General features: G+C 48.0%; 1 protein-coding gene across 1 annotated transcript in view; it reads right to left on the reverse strand.

Annotated features, from left to right (window-relative positions):
* Positions 1-16,355, reverse strand: part of LOC135064304 (trichohyalin-like) — a 242,588-nt gene that overhangs the window by 177,903 nt on the left and 48,330 nt on the right. The window contains exon 5 of the mRNA XM_063964273.1: positions 11,932-13,080. Coding sequence (XP_063820343.1) covers positions 11,932-13,080 — 1,149 coding nt within the window. The remainder of the gene's footprint in view (positions 1-11,931; positions 13,081-16,355) is intronic.

The following is a 16,355-nucleotide window of genomic DNA, read 5'->3' on the forward strand; positions in this document are numbered from 1 at the left end:
CCAGGTAGCTAACACCATCTATAGATATAGGCTAATGATCACAGAATTTATCGGGAAAGAGATCATTAGAATTTCTTCCCTGGTAATGGGCGCACATGCTCAGTCTGATGATCTTAGGACCTCATTCAGTAAGGATTGCAAAATTTGCAAATTTGCTTGTGCACGCGCCAGCAAAAATAGCGACGGAAAATGCATACACACTGTGATCGTAATGCAGCCTCTGTTTGACTGACTGGAAGCCGGCGTTTCTGGACGGAAACCCAATGTTTTCTGGGTGTGTCTGAAGAAACGCAGGAGTGCCCAGGCGTTTTTAAGGAGGGCCTCTGACGTCAGCGATGACCACTTACAGCCTCTTGTGTAGCAAAAATTGTGATGCAGATAGGAAAATCATCGATGTTCCAGTAATGGCGTATGGTTTTACAATCAACCCGCATATTGCGATGCATTCGCAATTTTTACGATGGGCATTTTATCTCAATTTCTGGGCGGCGACTATTTGATAGCAGAAACTGCAATCCTTACTGAATAGGGTCCTAAATCCCATTAATAAATGGGCCCCTAGGACAAAAATTAAGTTTTAAAAGCATCAATGACATAAAATAAATAAATACGCATTGGTTATCAAGATACCTAGACTATTTTACCAATAAAGCAACTATCATTCTGTGGACCCTACCAGCACATATCTAAGGAATTTCTAAAATAAACAGCTAGCATTGTAGGAATACGTTACTTCTAAAGGATATATTTATTAATGCTGATAGGTCCTCTTTATAGATAGTAAAGGTTCTACAGTTTTCTGTTCTTGTGTATATGATGTTCTTGCGTGCACAGAAATAAACGCATATATTCCACTGAATAAAAAGCTGAGCACATCTTGCAGTGTGCCCGTCCCCTATCTCTTCGCTTGGTCTGTTATGTGTCACCATCAGTGCACTTTGCTCGAGCCTACACAAATGGCGCACTATGTCTAAAAACAGGGGTATTTACGCATCTGTCCAACTCTGCATAGAATTGCAGTTCCACTGACACCACCTCACTGAACTTTATCTTCTGCTGCATGATGTCAGTGGAGAGTCAACTGAAGTACAGTGCGAATGACTCAGCACAGTGACCAAAGCATACTTGCCTACCCTCCCGCATTCAGCGGGAGCCTCCTGCTGCCCCGCAAATCTTCCGGATCCTCCTGGTTTTCATATGTACCCCGTGGTAAAGCAGACTGCTCATGCGCCAGTCCAAGAGTGCCGGGGACGGAGCCTGACGGCATGCAGCCTGCTGTAGTCACGGTGGTAGGCGGGACTGTGCGCTTTCATTGATATAGGAGAGGATGGAAGCCGGGCTCTAGCGAGTGTCAGCGCTGCCGGGTATGTTGGGGGGAGGGGGGGGCGTGGCTTGCTGTAGCCGTGTGTGGGAGCCGAAGTGAGAGGGAGACAGGCGGAAGGAGGAGATCGGCGGGAGGGGAGCAGCGGAGCGCAGAATGTCAGAGCGGTTCCCGGCTGCTAGAGAGGATAAAGAGGGGAGGCCTTCCCAGTAAGTAATGACAGCAGTTTCAGATAGCCCCTGGGACTCATGAGGGTGCTAATGGGGGAGTGGCTTCCCCTGGTCACGTGGTGCTACAGATATGTTGAATATGGTGACCTATGTATTCCATGCTCTCTGTGCAGTGGGTGCAGGTGAGGTGCCATGTGTTTCTGGGCTGTATTAGACCACAGTCCACTGGTGTCCTGTGTGTTATTCATCATTGGTCACACATTCCACAGCTGGGGAAGTGCCTGGTCCCGGCAGTGCAGGCTGGGCTGGTAAGTGAGCAGCTCTGGGAGTACTTCTGTGTTATAATGGTTTAGTTTTCATCTATCCATCATACTGGCCTACCCTCCTGTATTTAGCGGGAGGCTCAGATTTTTTAATTGAGCATCTCCCTGCTCCGCACATCTTGTGTGGATTGCGCACATGCCAGTCTGAAAGTCCCGGGGGCCAAGCCTGAATGGGTAATGGCCCAACGCATGAAGTTGTGTTAAATGCTGGCCACCGTGGAGTTGTGGATAGTGTTGGCCATCCAGCAGTGCACACAGTGGCTGAGCAGAAGTGTGCACTGGCGGAGGTGGCAGTGTCGGTGATCTCTTTACCCCACCATGGTAAATGTTCTGTAAAAATAAGAATTTACTTACCGATAATTCTATTTCTCGGAGTCCGTAGTGGATGCTGGGGTTCCTGAAAGGACCATGGGGAATAGCGGCTCCGCAGGAGACAGGGCACAAAAAAGTAAAGCTTTACTAGGTCAGGTGGTGTGCACTGGCTCCTCCCCCTATGACCCTCCTCCAGACTCCAGTTAGGTACTGTGCCCGGACGAGCATACACAATAAGGGAGGCATTTTGAATCCCGGGTAAGACTCATACCAGCCACACCAATCACACCGTACAACTTGTGATCTAAACCCAGTTAACAGTATGACAACAGAAAGGGCCTCTTAAAGATGGCTCCTTAACAATAACCCGAATTAGTTAACAATAACTATGTACAAGTATTGCAGATAATCCGCACTTGGGATGGGCGCCCAGCATCCACTACGGACTCCGAGAAATAGAATTATCGGTAAGTAAATTCTTATTTTCTCTATCGTCCTAAGTGGATGCTGGGGTTCCTGAAAGGACCATGGGGATTATACCAAAGCTCCCAAACGGGCGGGAGAGTGCGGATGACTCTGCAGCACCGAATGAGAGAACTCCAGGTCCTCCTTTGCCAGGGTATCAAATTTGTAAAATTTTACAAACGTGTTCTCCCCCGACCACGTAGCTGCTCGGCAGAGTTGTAATGCCGAGACCCCTCGGGCAGCCGCCCAAGATGAGCCCACCTTCCTTGTGGAGTGGGCTTTTACAGTTTTAGGCTGTGGCAGGCCTGCCACAGAATGTGCAAGTTGAATTGTGTTACAAATCCAACGAGCAATCGACTGCTTAGAAGCAGGTGCGCCCAACTTGTTGGGTGCATACAATATAAACAGCGAGTCAGATTTTCTGACTCCAGCCGTCCTTGCAATGTATATTTTTAAGGCTCTGACAACGTCCAACAACTTGGAGTCCTCCAAGTCGCTAGTGGCCGCAGGCACCACAATAGGTTGGTTCAGATGAAATGCTGATACCACTTTAGGGAGAAAATGCGGACGAGTCCGCAGTTCTGCCCTATCCGAATGGAAGATTAGATAAGGACTTTTATAAGATAAAGCCGCCAATTCAGATACTCTCCTGGCAGAGGCCAGGGCTAGTAACATAGTCACTTTCAATGTGAGATATTTCAAATCCACCTTTTTCAATGGTTCAAACCAATGGGATTTGAGGAAATCTAAAACTACATTTAGATCCCACGGTGCCACCGGAGGCACCACAGGAGGCTGTATATGCAGTACTCCCTTGACAAAAGTCTGGACCTCAGGGACAGAGGCCAATTCTTTTTGGAAGAATATTGACAGGGCCGAAATTTGAACCTTAATGGATCCCAATTTGAGACCCATAGATAATCCTGATTGCAGGAAATGTAGGAAACGACCCAGTTGGAATTCCTCCGTCGGAACCCTCCGATCCTCGCACCACGCTACATATTTTCGCCAAATGCGGTGATAATGTTTCACGGTGACTTCCTTCCGTGCCTTAATCAAGGTAGGAATGACTTCTTCTGGAATGCCTTTCCCTTTTAGGATCTGGCGTTCAACCGCCATGCCGTCAAACGCAGCCGCGGTAAGTCTTGAAAAAGACAGGGACCCTGCTGTAGCAGGTCCCTTCTCAGAGGTAGAGGCCACGGTTCGTCCGTGAGCATCTCTTGAAGTTCCGGATACCAAGTCCTTCTCGGCCAATCCGGAACCACTAGTATTGTTCTTACTCTTCTTTGCCGTATGATCTTCAATACCTTTGGTATGAGCGGCAGAGGAGGAAACACATACACTGACTGGTACACCCAAGGAGTTACCAGTGCGTCCACAGCTATTGCCTGTGGATCTCTTGACCTGGCGCAATATTTGTCCAGTTTCTTGTTGAGGCGAGACGCCATCATGTCTACAATTGGTCTTTCCCAACGGTCTATTAACATGTTGAAGACTTCTGGATGTAGACCCCACTCTCCCGGATGAAGATCGTGTCTGCTGAGGAAGTCTGCTTCCCAGTTGTCCACGCCCGGGATGAACACTGCTGACAGTGCTATCACGTGATTCTCCGCCCAGCGAAGAATCTTGGCAGCTTCTGCCATTGCACTCCTGCTTCTTGTGCCGCCCTGCCTGTTTACATGGGCGACCGCCGTGATGTTGTCCGACTGAATCAACACCGGCTTTCCTTGCAGGAGAAGTTCCGCCTGGCTTAGAGCATTGTAGATTGCTCTTAGTTCCAGAATGTTTATGTGAAGAGACTTTTCCAGACTCGTCCATACTCCCTGGAAGTTTCTTCCTTGTGTGACTGCTCCCCAGCCTCTCAGGCTGGCGTCCGTGGTCACCAGGATCCAATCCTGAATGCCGAATCTGCGGCCTTCTAATAGGTGAGCCTTCTGCAACCACCACAGAAGTGACACCCTTGTCTTTGGTGACAGGGTTATTCGCAGGTGCATCTGCAGATGCGACCCTGACCATTTGTCCAACAGATCCCTTTGGAATATTCTTGCATGGAATCTGCCGAATGGAATTGCTTCGTAAGAAGCCACCATTTTTCCCAGGACTCTTGTGCATTGATGTACTGACACTTTTCCTGGTTTTAGGAGGTTCCTGACCAGATCGGATAACTCCTTGGCTTTTTCCTCTGGAAGGAAAACCTTTTTCTGAACCGTGTCCAGAATCATTCCTAGGAACAGCAGACGAGTTGTCGGGATTAAATGGGATTTTGGAATATTCAGAATCCACCCGTGTTGTCTTAGCACCTCTTGAGATAGTGCTAAAGCTGTCTCCAGCTGTTCTCTGGACCTTGCCCTTATTAGGAGATCGTCCAAGTATGGGATAACTAATACGCCTTTTCTTCGAAGAAGAATCATCATCTCGGCCATTACCTTGGTAAAGACCCGAGGCGCCGTGGACAATCCGAACGGCAGCGTCTGAAACTGATAGTGACAGTTTTGAACAATGAACCTGAGGTACCCCTGGTGTGCGGGGTAAATCGGAACGTGTAGATACGCATCCTTGATGTCCAAGGATACCATAAAGTCCCCTTCTTCCAGGTTCGCTATCACTGCTCTGAGTGACTCCATCTTGAACTTGAACTTTTTTATGTAGAGGTTCAAGGACTTCAGATTTAGAATAGGCCTTACCGAGCCATCCGGCTTCGGTACCACAAATAGAGTGGAATAATACCCCTTTCCTTGTTGTAATAGGGGTACTTTGACTATCACCTGCTGAGCGTACAGCTTGTGAATGGCTTCCAACACCCTCTCCCTTTCGGAAGAGACGGTTGGTAAGGCAGACTTCAGGAAACGATGAGGAGGATCCGTCTCTAATTCCAACCTGTACCCCTGAGATATTATCTGCAGGATCCAGGGGTCTACCTGCGAGTGAGCCCACTGCGCGCTGTAATTTTTGAGACGGCCCCCCACTGTCCCCGAGTCCGCTTGAGAGGCCCCAGCGTCATGCTGAGGTTTTTGCAGGAGCCGGGGAGGGCTTCTGTTCCTGGGAAGGAGCTGCCTGTTGGTGTCTCTTCCCTCTTCCTCTGCCTCGTGGCAGGTACGACAAGCCCTTTGCTCTCTTATTTTTGTAGGAGCGAAAAGGCTGCGGTTGAAAGGTCGGTGCCTTTCTCTGTTGGGGAGTGACTTGAGGTAAAAAAGTGGATTTCCCGGCAGTAGCCGTGGCCACCAAGTCTGATAGACCAACTCCAAATAACTCCTCCCCTTTATACGGCAAAACCTCCATGTGACGTTTTGAATCCGCATCGCCTGTCCACTGTCGTGTCCATAAGGCTCTTCTGGCTGAAATGGACATAGCACTCACCCGAGATGCCAGTGTGCAAATATCCCTCTGTGCATCACGCATATAGATAAATGCATCCTTTATTTGTTCTAACGACAGTAAAACATTGTCCCTATCTAGGGTATCAATATTTTCAATCAGGGATTCTGACCAAACTACTCCAGCACTGCACATCCAGGCAGTTGCTATAGCTGGTCGTAGTATAACACCTGCATGTGTGTATATATTCTTTTGAATAACTTCCATCTTTCTATCTGATGGATCCTTAAGTGCGGCCGTCTCAGGAGAGGGTAACGCCACTTGTTTGGATAAGCGTGTGAGCGCCTTGTCCACCTTAGGGGGTGTTTCCCAGCGCGCCCTAACCTCTGGCGGGAAAGGGTATAATGCCAATAACTTTTTTGAAATTATCAACTTTTTATCAGGAGCAACCCACGCTTCATCACACACGTCATTTAATTCTTCTGATTCAGGAAAAACTGTTTGTAGTTTTTTCACACCATACATAATACCCTGTTTTACGGTATCTGTAGTATCAGCTAAATGTAACGTCTCCTTCATTGCCAAAATCATATAACGTGTGGCCCTACTGGAAAATACGTTTGAATTTCTACCGTCGTCACTGGAATCAGTGCCCGTGTCTGGGTCTGTGTCGACCGACTGAGGCAAAGGGCGTTTTACAGCCCCTGACGGTGTTTGAGGCGCCTGGACAGGCATTAATTGATTGTCCGGCCGCCTCATGTCCTCAACTGACTGTTTAAGGGAAGATAAACCATCACGTAATTCCACAAATAAAGGCATCCATTCTGGTGTCGACCCCCTGGGGGGTGACATCTGCATATTTGGCAATTGCTCCGCCTCCACACCAATATCGTCCTCATACATGTCGACACCACGTACCGACACACACCGCAAACTCACAGGGAATGCTCTAATGAAGACAGGACCCACTAGCCCTTTTGGGGAGACAGAGGGAGAGTCTGCCAGCACACACCACAAAGCGCTATATATACAAGGGATATCCTTATATTAAGTGCTCCCTTATAGCTGCTTTAATATATATATATATATAGCCATTAATGTGCCCCCCCTCTCTGTTTTACCCTGTTTCTGTAGTGCAGTGCAGGGGAGAGACCTGGGAGCCGTTCTGACCAGCGGAGCTGTGACAGAAAATGGCGCCGTGTGCTGAGGAGATAGGCCCCGCCCCTTTTTCGGCGGGTTCTTCTCCCGCTATTTTTCCAGTCAGGCAGGGGTTAAATATCTCCATATAGCCCCTATGGGCTATATGTGAGGTATTTTTAGCCTTGTATAAGGTTTATATTTGCCTCTCAGAGCGCCCCCCCCCAGCGCTCTGCACCCTCAGTGACTGCCCAGTGAAGTGTGCTGAGAGGAAAATGGCGCACAGCTGCAGTGCTGTGCGCTACCTTATGAAGACTGAGGAGTCTTCAGCCGCCGGTTTCCGGACCTCTTCACGCTTCAGCATCTGCAAGGGGGTCGGCGGCGCGGCTCCGGGACCGGACTCCACGGCTGGGCCTGTGTTCGATCCCTCTGGAGCTAATGGTGTCCAGTAGCCAAGCAGCAAATCCACTCTGCATGCAGGTGAGTTTACTACTTTCCCCCTAAGTCCCACGTTGCAGTGATCCTGTTGCCAGCAGGACTCACTGTAAAGAAAAAAACCTAAACTAAACTTTCTCTAAGCAGCTCTTTAGGAGAGCCACCTAGATTGCACCCTTCTCGTTCGGGCACAAAATCTAACTGGAGTCTGGAGGAGGGTCATAGGGGGAGGAGCCAGTGCACACCACCTGACCTAGTAAAGCTTTACTTTTTTGTGCCCTGTCTCCTGCGGAGCCGCTATTCCCCATGGTCCTTTCAGGAACCCCAGCATCCACTTAGGACGATAGAGAAATGTAAGGTAATGGCTAGGGCATTGCAGGGGAAAGGGATCAAACTGGGTAGGGTACAAGTGTGAAATAATATGCACAGTCACCAGGGTACATAGGGTGATATAAAAGGTACATTGGCCCTCATTCCGAGTTGATCGCTAGTTGCCGTTGTTCGCTGCGTATCGATCAATGCGCACGTGTGGTATACGGGTACAACGAGCATCGTGGTTTTGCACAGGTTCTAGCGACGCTTTCAGTTGCACTGGCGGACGCAAGGAGATTGGCAGGAAGAGGGAGTTTCTGGGTGTCAATTGACCGTTTTCTGGGAGTGTTTGGAAAAACGCAGGCGTGGCCAGGTGGGTATCTGACGTCATTACCGTGTCATTTGTCACAGCAATCATCGCACAGAATAAGTAACTACAGGGCTGGTCTTGTTCTGCACAAAATGTGTTTGCAGCCGCTCTGCTGTACAGGCGTTCGCACTCTTGCTATTCTAAAATACACTCCCCCGTGGGCGGCGACTATGCATTTGCACGGCTGCTAAAAGTAGCTAGCAAGCGATCAACTCGGTATGAGGGCCATAGTGAGTAGGGTACGCAGGGTGATATAATATGTATATAGTGAGTCGGATACAGAGAGTATATACAATATATACATATTATATCACCCTCTGCCCTCTACTCACGATATACATATTTTATCACCCTGTGTTCCCTACTCATTATTTACATATTATATCACCCTCTGTACGATACTCACTATGTCACTGTGTGCATACTATATCACCCTCTGTGGTATGCAGCTCTTCACGCTATAGTTTTCACCTGCCACTGCAGGAAAGACTCCTGAGTGGAAATAGATACGCCCAGTGGCGGAACTACCGCCAGTGCAAGTGGTGACTTGCACTGGGGCCCGCCACTGTGAAGGGGCCCAAAGCCAGCGCGGCATGTAATGAGTCAAACTGACTCGTTACATGCCGACTGTCGCTGCGGGCCGCAGAGGAGGAGAGCGCACTCAGCGCAGGGCACAGCCACGCCACGGGGAGGAGGAGGGAGGGTGACTGGAGCCGCAGCAGCGCAATGTGATTGGTGGAGGCGCTGCTGCAGCTGTCCCTCTCCTTCCATATAGGCTGGCCGCCGCCACTGTGAATGCTGGGATGCGCTTCCCCCATCACAGCGGCGGCGGGCAGCCTATATGGAAGGAGAGGGGCAGCAGCAGCAGCGCCTCCACCAATCACATTGCGCTGCTGCGGCTCCAGTCCCCTATCCTCCTCCTCCTTCTCCCCTGCCCGGGATCATCATCTGCCTGCACTGAGGAGCCAGTAAGTATAATCTATTCTTTCTTTCAAGGGGGACGCTGTCTGCCGTAATGTGTAAAAAGGGGGATGCAGTGGGTGACGCTGTCTGCCGTAATGTGTAAAAAGGGGGATGCTGTGGGTGACGCTGTCTGCCGTAATGTGTAAAAAAGGGGACGCTGTCTGCTGTAATGTGTAAAAAGGGGGACTGTCTACTGTAATGTGTAAAAAGGGGGACAATGTCTGCCATAATGTGTAATAACGGGATGCTGTCTGCCGTAATGTGTAATAAGGGGACGCTGTCTGCCGTAATGTGTAAAAAGAGGACGCTGTCTGCCGTAATGTGTAATAAGGGGACACTGTCTGCTGTAATGTGTAAAAAGAGGACGCTGTCTACCGTAATGTGTAAAAAGGGGGACTGTCTGCCTAATGCGTAAAAAGGGGACGCTGTCTGCCGTAATGTGTAACAAGGGGACGCTCTCTGCCGTATGTGTAAAAAAGGGGACTCTGTCTGCCGTAATGTGTAAAAAAAGGGGGCACTGTCTGCCGTAATGTGTAAAAAAGCGGAATCTGTCCGCCATAATGTGTAAAAAGGGGATGCTGTCTGCCGTTATGTGTAAAAGGAGCTCTACCTGGTGTAGTGGTGCTACTGTGCGGCGTAATTTGAATAATGGAGACAACTGTGCACCGTAATATGAATTGGTATTATTTTGTGGCCACACCCCTTCCCCATGAAGCCACGCCCCTATGTTTTTTGCGGGCGCCTACGGCGCGCACTGCCCCTATTTTACATTAATAGGGGGCGCCAATGCCGTTTCTTGCACACAACACTAAAATGTCTAGTTATGGCACTGTTGCTAGGTATCCATTTCCCTGGCCCTGAGCAGGTCCCCCTCACCAGATCCTTTCCAGTGAAGGGGGGCCCAAAGCATTTTGTTGCACCTGGGCCCACCGCTCGCTAGTTCCGCCACTGGATACGCCCATGGGTGGAGATAGACACGCCCCTTTGGGCGGAACATGACGCACACCCTCAACGACGCTCCTATAATATCCCTGAAACTACTTTTCAAAAGTAGGCAAGTATGGCCCAAAGACATAAGATGCGCTTCACCTACAGGCATGCCACCAAATCTGAATATCCACCTAAAGCTGGCAATCAGTGCTGCCATGTGTTATCATTTACTCTGGTAATGAGTAACTCTGGTACTAAATTATTTTTATAAACGTAACTGGCACAATGGCATGGAATGCCACAGGAGCATCTCATTCAACGTGTCCTCTTGCTCTGTCCCCCAGAATATTTAGAGGAAATGCATTCTGCATGAATGGGTTTCCCTCTGACTGTCCAGCCCACAGGCCGTGATGCACAGCTGTTGTCTGTGAAAGCCGCATTACATGGTGACTTTGCAATCAGAACGCAGTGCAGAGATCATCTACAGCAGGGGGACTAACGATTTGTCTTTCCTGAGACAACTGTGTGCATGAGCTGGAGGGGATAACACTATAGAGGGAAGGGAACAATGCTATCTTACACATTTCCAGGGTGGTGCTAAGTACCTATGTGCACACGCTGGGTAATGATGCTACAGTGGGGACTAGGGAGGCCAATCCCGAGCCATTTTTTCAATCCCGGTTATCGGGATTGAAAAATGGTCAATCCCGGGATTCCTGGGATTGGCTTTCACCTGTGTCCGACCATTCCCCACGCCCCGCCCCGCCTCTCCCCACCCGCCCCGCAGACATAAATGTACAAACCTGCACAGCCAGGCAGTGGGTGAGTGCAGAGGGAGCCGGCTGCATGCGGTAAGTGCAGGGGAAGCCGGGTGGAGGCGGCGGGTGAGTTCAGGGGGAGCCAGGAGGAGGCGGCGTGTAAGTGCAGGGGGAGCCAGGAGGAGGCGGCGTGTGAGTGCTGGCTGGTGAAGTCAGCGCAGCGTGATCTCACAGTCACAGGTCACGATGTGCAGGGGGAGCTGGGAGGAGGAAGACGGGCAGCATCTGAGCATCCTGAGGACGCTCAACGCTGATCCCTCAATTCCCGGGATTTGAGTTTACAATCCCGGGATTGAATCCCGGACGTTTTTGGGCCTAAATCCCGTGACCTGTTCCCTAGTGGGGACATATGAACATTGTGTGGTAAGGGAAATACCAATGGGGGAATCTGTTAAGCGCCCCATACAATTACGCGACATGTCCGTCTGACATGTCGCAGGCGATCACCCCGGCAGCCTCTCGGGGGGCAGGATCGCCCATGATGCATTGTATGCTGTCCTTTTGCATACGATGTATCTTGGGCGATCCTGGGCGATCCCAGCCATGACTGCAGGGTCGGACATGATTGAATGTGCAGTACATTCAATCTGGAGGATCCGATCCGAAGCTCACGGCAATGCGCATCGGATCGGATAAGAAACACCTACAAAATGTCCGATTCCACCCGATATATCGGGCCGAATGCCCGAAATCAGATGAAATCGGGCATTATCGTCCTAGTGTATGGGGCCCTTTACCACTGAGAGTGGGGGTAATTCCTCACTACACATTTCAATGGTTGCTCTAGACACTCCTATGAATATTATTGACCTAACTGAATGTAAAAAAAACAACTCACCAGCATACATTCCATTAGCCCAGCAGTGGTTGGTATAACAGATGTAACACAGGTAACAAATTTAACGTCTAAGTAGAAAGTGGTCTTTCCTGCAAAATGACTCCTCATGACTAATCCTCTTCACATAATAATCTCTGGGCAGGCCCATCAGTATGGCCAGTCTTTCATATAGATAAACAATACAACATATACCTACTCTATGGGGGAAATTCAATGACTTACTTAAACTGAAGTTACAGTTTGTTTGTGTTATTTCTCTTCCAACTTTCTCACTGGATAACGCTTTCCGTGTAGCCACGTCCTTCCTGTCCACATGGCTGGGCAGCACACTGAAGTCTGTCTGCTGAGAGACAATGGCCGCATTCTTGTCATCTTCTTTTGTGTGACCTAAAAATACATTCTTGGAGTGTGGTAATGATGATGATGTCCACCTGCCTGCGTCTAATGTGTCTGTACGGGAGCCCTGCCTGCTGCTGTGAGCTGTGCTCATCGTATTCTCTGCCTTTTTACATTCGCTTTTACTCTTCTGCTCAATGTTCTCCTTAGGAATAAATGATGCTGTATCATATGAAGATACATCAGCAGCAGGTTCCTCAGATAAACATGGCTCTAACTTCTCAGCAGTCATATTATCCTGCCTGGCAGCCTGATAACCATTGAATGACTGTGGAGCATCAGTCCTGCTGATGTGTCTTCGCTCCTCAGAGCTACGAGCATGTAGAGTAAGCGGCGTATCTACCAAGTGACCTTTGAGAGTACCTGGGCCTTCCTGGTGCTCATCTCCACCTCTAGATGACAAGCGGCTTACAGCAGAACTCCTTTTCTCCAAACTGAGTAAGTCTATTGGCTCAGAAATATTTGCTTGGCTAAGTCTGGATATTCGCCCCCCCAAGGACTCAACACTATCTCTCCTATTTTTACGGTTTGCTGGAAGTTTGTCTTCAACACTCATGGTAAGAGCAGCCTGCAAGTCATCTCCTAACTCATCTTTGAACTGTTGCAGGATGTCTTCTCTTCTTGCTGTGTTCAGTGAGAAGTTATCTGCAGTGCTGCCCTCGCATAATGGAAGTGATAGGGATATTCCTTCAGAACAGTCTGCCAATGTTTTTCCATCGCTGCCCCTGCTATTTGCTATTGGCTGAATCAGTCCTTGATTAAACTTCACTGCAAAGTCCTCCGTGCACACACTTTCTGCAGAGTTGGTGTCGCTCTGGTACCCTTGGCCGTCTGTCTGTCCCAATCCTAGGAGCTGTGCCAGCCTCCACTTGTACTCATCTTTCTTACTTTCTGTATCTTTCTTTTGTTTACTAGAATCAAACGTATTGGCATCTTTAGGCTCCTTAGAACAGACTTCATGCAGCTGCTCCTTATCTGCACAAGAGATGGAGAGCAATGCAGTCAGTTGCACATGTACTATATACAATACAGTACATTGTCAAGTTCTATGTGGTATAACACGAATTGTGGGCACTACGGTGTGGCATAATATGGTCATAATTAATGAAGTGACAGAGATTGGGTATCGATGGGGATATAATGATGTGGGTGGAGAGGAGGGTGGGCAGAACAAGATGGTTGGAGTGAATTTGGGAGTCATGATGATGAGAGGGGGGATTGTTGATGAGAGAGATGACATGAAAATAGTGCTAGACATACCCCTGGATCCTTTTTTTCTGCATATTTGAGTGTGATTGGCCGGAATGCTATTACTCCTGGATTCTATATAAGTACTTTTGCAGTAAACGGAAAGCTAAACCCAACATCCCATCTTGTGCATGAGATTGTAAAATTTCATGAGCAGGACCCTCCCTCCTCCTGTCATCTTATCTGCTACTACTATTTGTTTTTTGTTAAATACCTAGGCTATTAAGAGGACTATTCAATAATGTATTTGGCCCAGTTACATATACAGAAAACATTTTCTGCATGTTTTTAGATTTAAAAAAAACAACATAATAATAGGATTTTAATACCTACCGGTAAATCCTTTTCTCTTAGTCCATAGAGGATGCTGGGGACACTTCAAGAACCATGGGGTATAGACGGGATCCGCAGGAGACATGGGCACTTTAAGACTTTGAAGGGGTGTGAACTGGCTCCTCCCTCTATGCCCCTCCTCCAGACTCCAGTTATAGGAACTGTGCCCAGGGAGACTGACATTTCGAAGAAAGGATTTATAGGTAACTAAGGTGGGACACATACCAGCTCACACCTCAAACACGCCGTACAACATGGCATTAAACAAAACTCCAGTCAACGGCATGAACAATGTCAGCAACAGGCTGACTACAACATAACACAACCCGTGTGTAAACATAACTAATAACTGCAGATAGAGTCAGCACTGGCACGGGCACCCAGCATCCTCTACGGACTAAGAGAAAAGGATTTACCGGTAGGTATTAAAATCCTATTTTCTCATACGTCCTAGAGGATGCCGGGGACACTTCAAGAACCATGGGGTTTATACCAAAGCTCTAGAACGGGCGGGAGAGTGCGGATGACTCTGCAGCACTGATTGACCAAACATGAGGTCCTCATCAGCCAGGGTATCAAACTTGTAAAATTAAGCAAAAGTGTTTGAACCCGACCAAGTAGCCGCTCGGCAGAGTTGTAATGCCGAGACTCCGCGGGCAGCCGCCCAGGAGGAGCCCACTTTCCTGGTAGAGTGGGCCTTTACTGATTTCGGTTACGGCAATCCAGCCGTAGAATGAGCATGCTGAATCGTATTACAGATCCAGCGCGCAATAGTCTGCTTGGAAGCAGGCGTTCCAATCTTGTTGGCTGCATACAGGAAAAACAGAGCCTCTGTTTTCCTAAGTTGAGCCATTCTGGTGACATAAATCTTCAAGGCCCTGACAACATCTAGGGATTTTGACTCCGCGAAGGCGTCAGTAGCCACTGGTACCACAATAGGCTGGTTCATGTGGAACGATGAAACCACCTTCGGCAGAAATTGTTGACGAGTCCTCAACTCTGCTCTATCTTCATGGAAGATTAAATAAGGACTCTTGTGAGACAAAGCCGCTAACTCAGACACCCGTCTTGCAGATGCCAAGGCCAATAGCATGACCACTTTCCAAGTGAGAAATTTCAACTCAACGTTCTGTAAAGGTTCAAACCAATGTGATTGAAGAAAATGCAACACCACGTTAAGATCCCATGGTGCCACTGGGAGCACAAAGGGAGGTTGGATGTGCAAAACTCCTTTCACGAAAGTCTGAACTTCCGGAAAGGAGGCCAATTGTTTTTGAAAGAAAACCGATAAGGCCAAAATTTGTACTTTAATCGAGCCTAACTTTAGGCCCGCATCCACACCTGCTTGCAGGAAATGGAGAAAACGCCCTAGCTGAAATTCTTCCGTAGGAGCCTTCTTGGATTCACACCAAGATACATATTTCCTACAAACACGGTGGTAATGTTTAGACATCACTCCTTTCCTAGCCTGAAGAAGAGGAAGAGGCCAGGGATCTCTTATGTTGTATAGAAAGTATAGAGAGCTAATATGGCGCCAACTTTGAACCAAAGCAGCTACCCCCTTTGCACCAAAGGTAATCCCTATTACCAAAGTATCAATGTGGATGTGTATAGAATTAGTGCAATAGGGTGCGCTTCAAATGAATCTAATACGTGGCCAATAAATTGCTTAGGTGTAAAAATAAAAGGTCATACTTCCCTTAATACTTCACATATGCAAATGAGGTCCTTAGAGGAGTTCCATATGGAAAAGAGTAGATAAAAAAGCATATAGTGTAGTATATTTGTGTAGGGAAGATTTATTACACTGACATTCAAGGTACAAATAACACAAGTAAGATACACATAAAAACTAATAATCCTTCTTTAAAATTAATAATTTCCCAAATGGAGGGTGATATAGGTGGAGGATTACCAGAGGAGAGTGTATAGTGGGCGTTTCAGATGTAACCTTAGGGTAACTGGCTCCGGAACCTGGTTCCCTCGTCCACGTCACAAACGTCTGGTCAGCCTTTCCCCTTTCCGCAGTTCATTCAAATCTCCAATCTCCTGCTGCTACGCGTTTCGGGATCAACCCTTCATCAGGCAGTGAGAGTGGAGTGTACAGAAATCCTATTTATACCCTTAGTGAGATTCATTTCCGGGTCAGGGATCATGTCTGAACCCGGATAAGGAATACATAGTTCTTTTGGTTTTAACTTAAATATTCCAATCAATTAAGTACATAACATGCATACATTTTATAAAACATTTTTTGAAACTTTAAATTGTCACAGAATTATGTGTTTTAAAAATCGCGTTCCGGTCACCGGAAGTGACGTTGCCGCAACTTCCGGTTGCGGACGCGAGGTTAATATGCCTCGAGTTTCTCTATTAGGTCGTACGGCGGTGTTGATGAACAGTACTGAGTACTCCTTTACTTATTTGTCTGTTCAAAGTTCATATATCTTGTAATAACGGTTCCGCATTCACTTCCGTATGGTGGAACGCACCTTGAACCGCACCGGTACTTCCGGTGACGCACTTCCTTCGCATACTCATAATGGAACACAGCGTCCCTGCTGGTAGTGTATATAGAGTTTATGACGGTTATGTATCTCAATGGGCAGCATGTATTTTTGGTTCAGAGGTCATGCCTGTGCCCAGATAAATAATACAAATAACGTTAT

This window comes from Pseudophryne corroboree, chromosome 1 (genome assembly GCF_028390025.1).
Source record: "Pseudophryne corroboree isolate aPseCor3 chromosome 1, aPseCor3.hap2, whole genome shotgun sequence".
NCBI classification, from domain to species: domain Eukaryota; kingdom Metazoa; phylum Chordata; class Amphibia; order Anura; family Myobatrachidae; genus Pseudophryne; species Pseudophryne corroboree.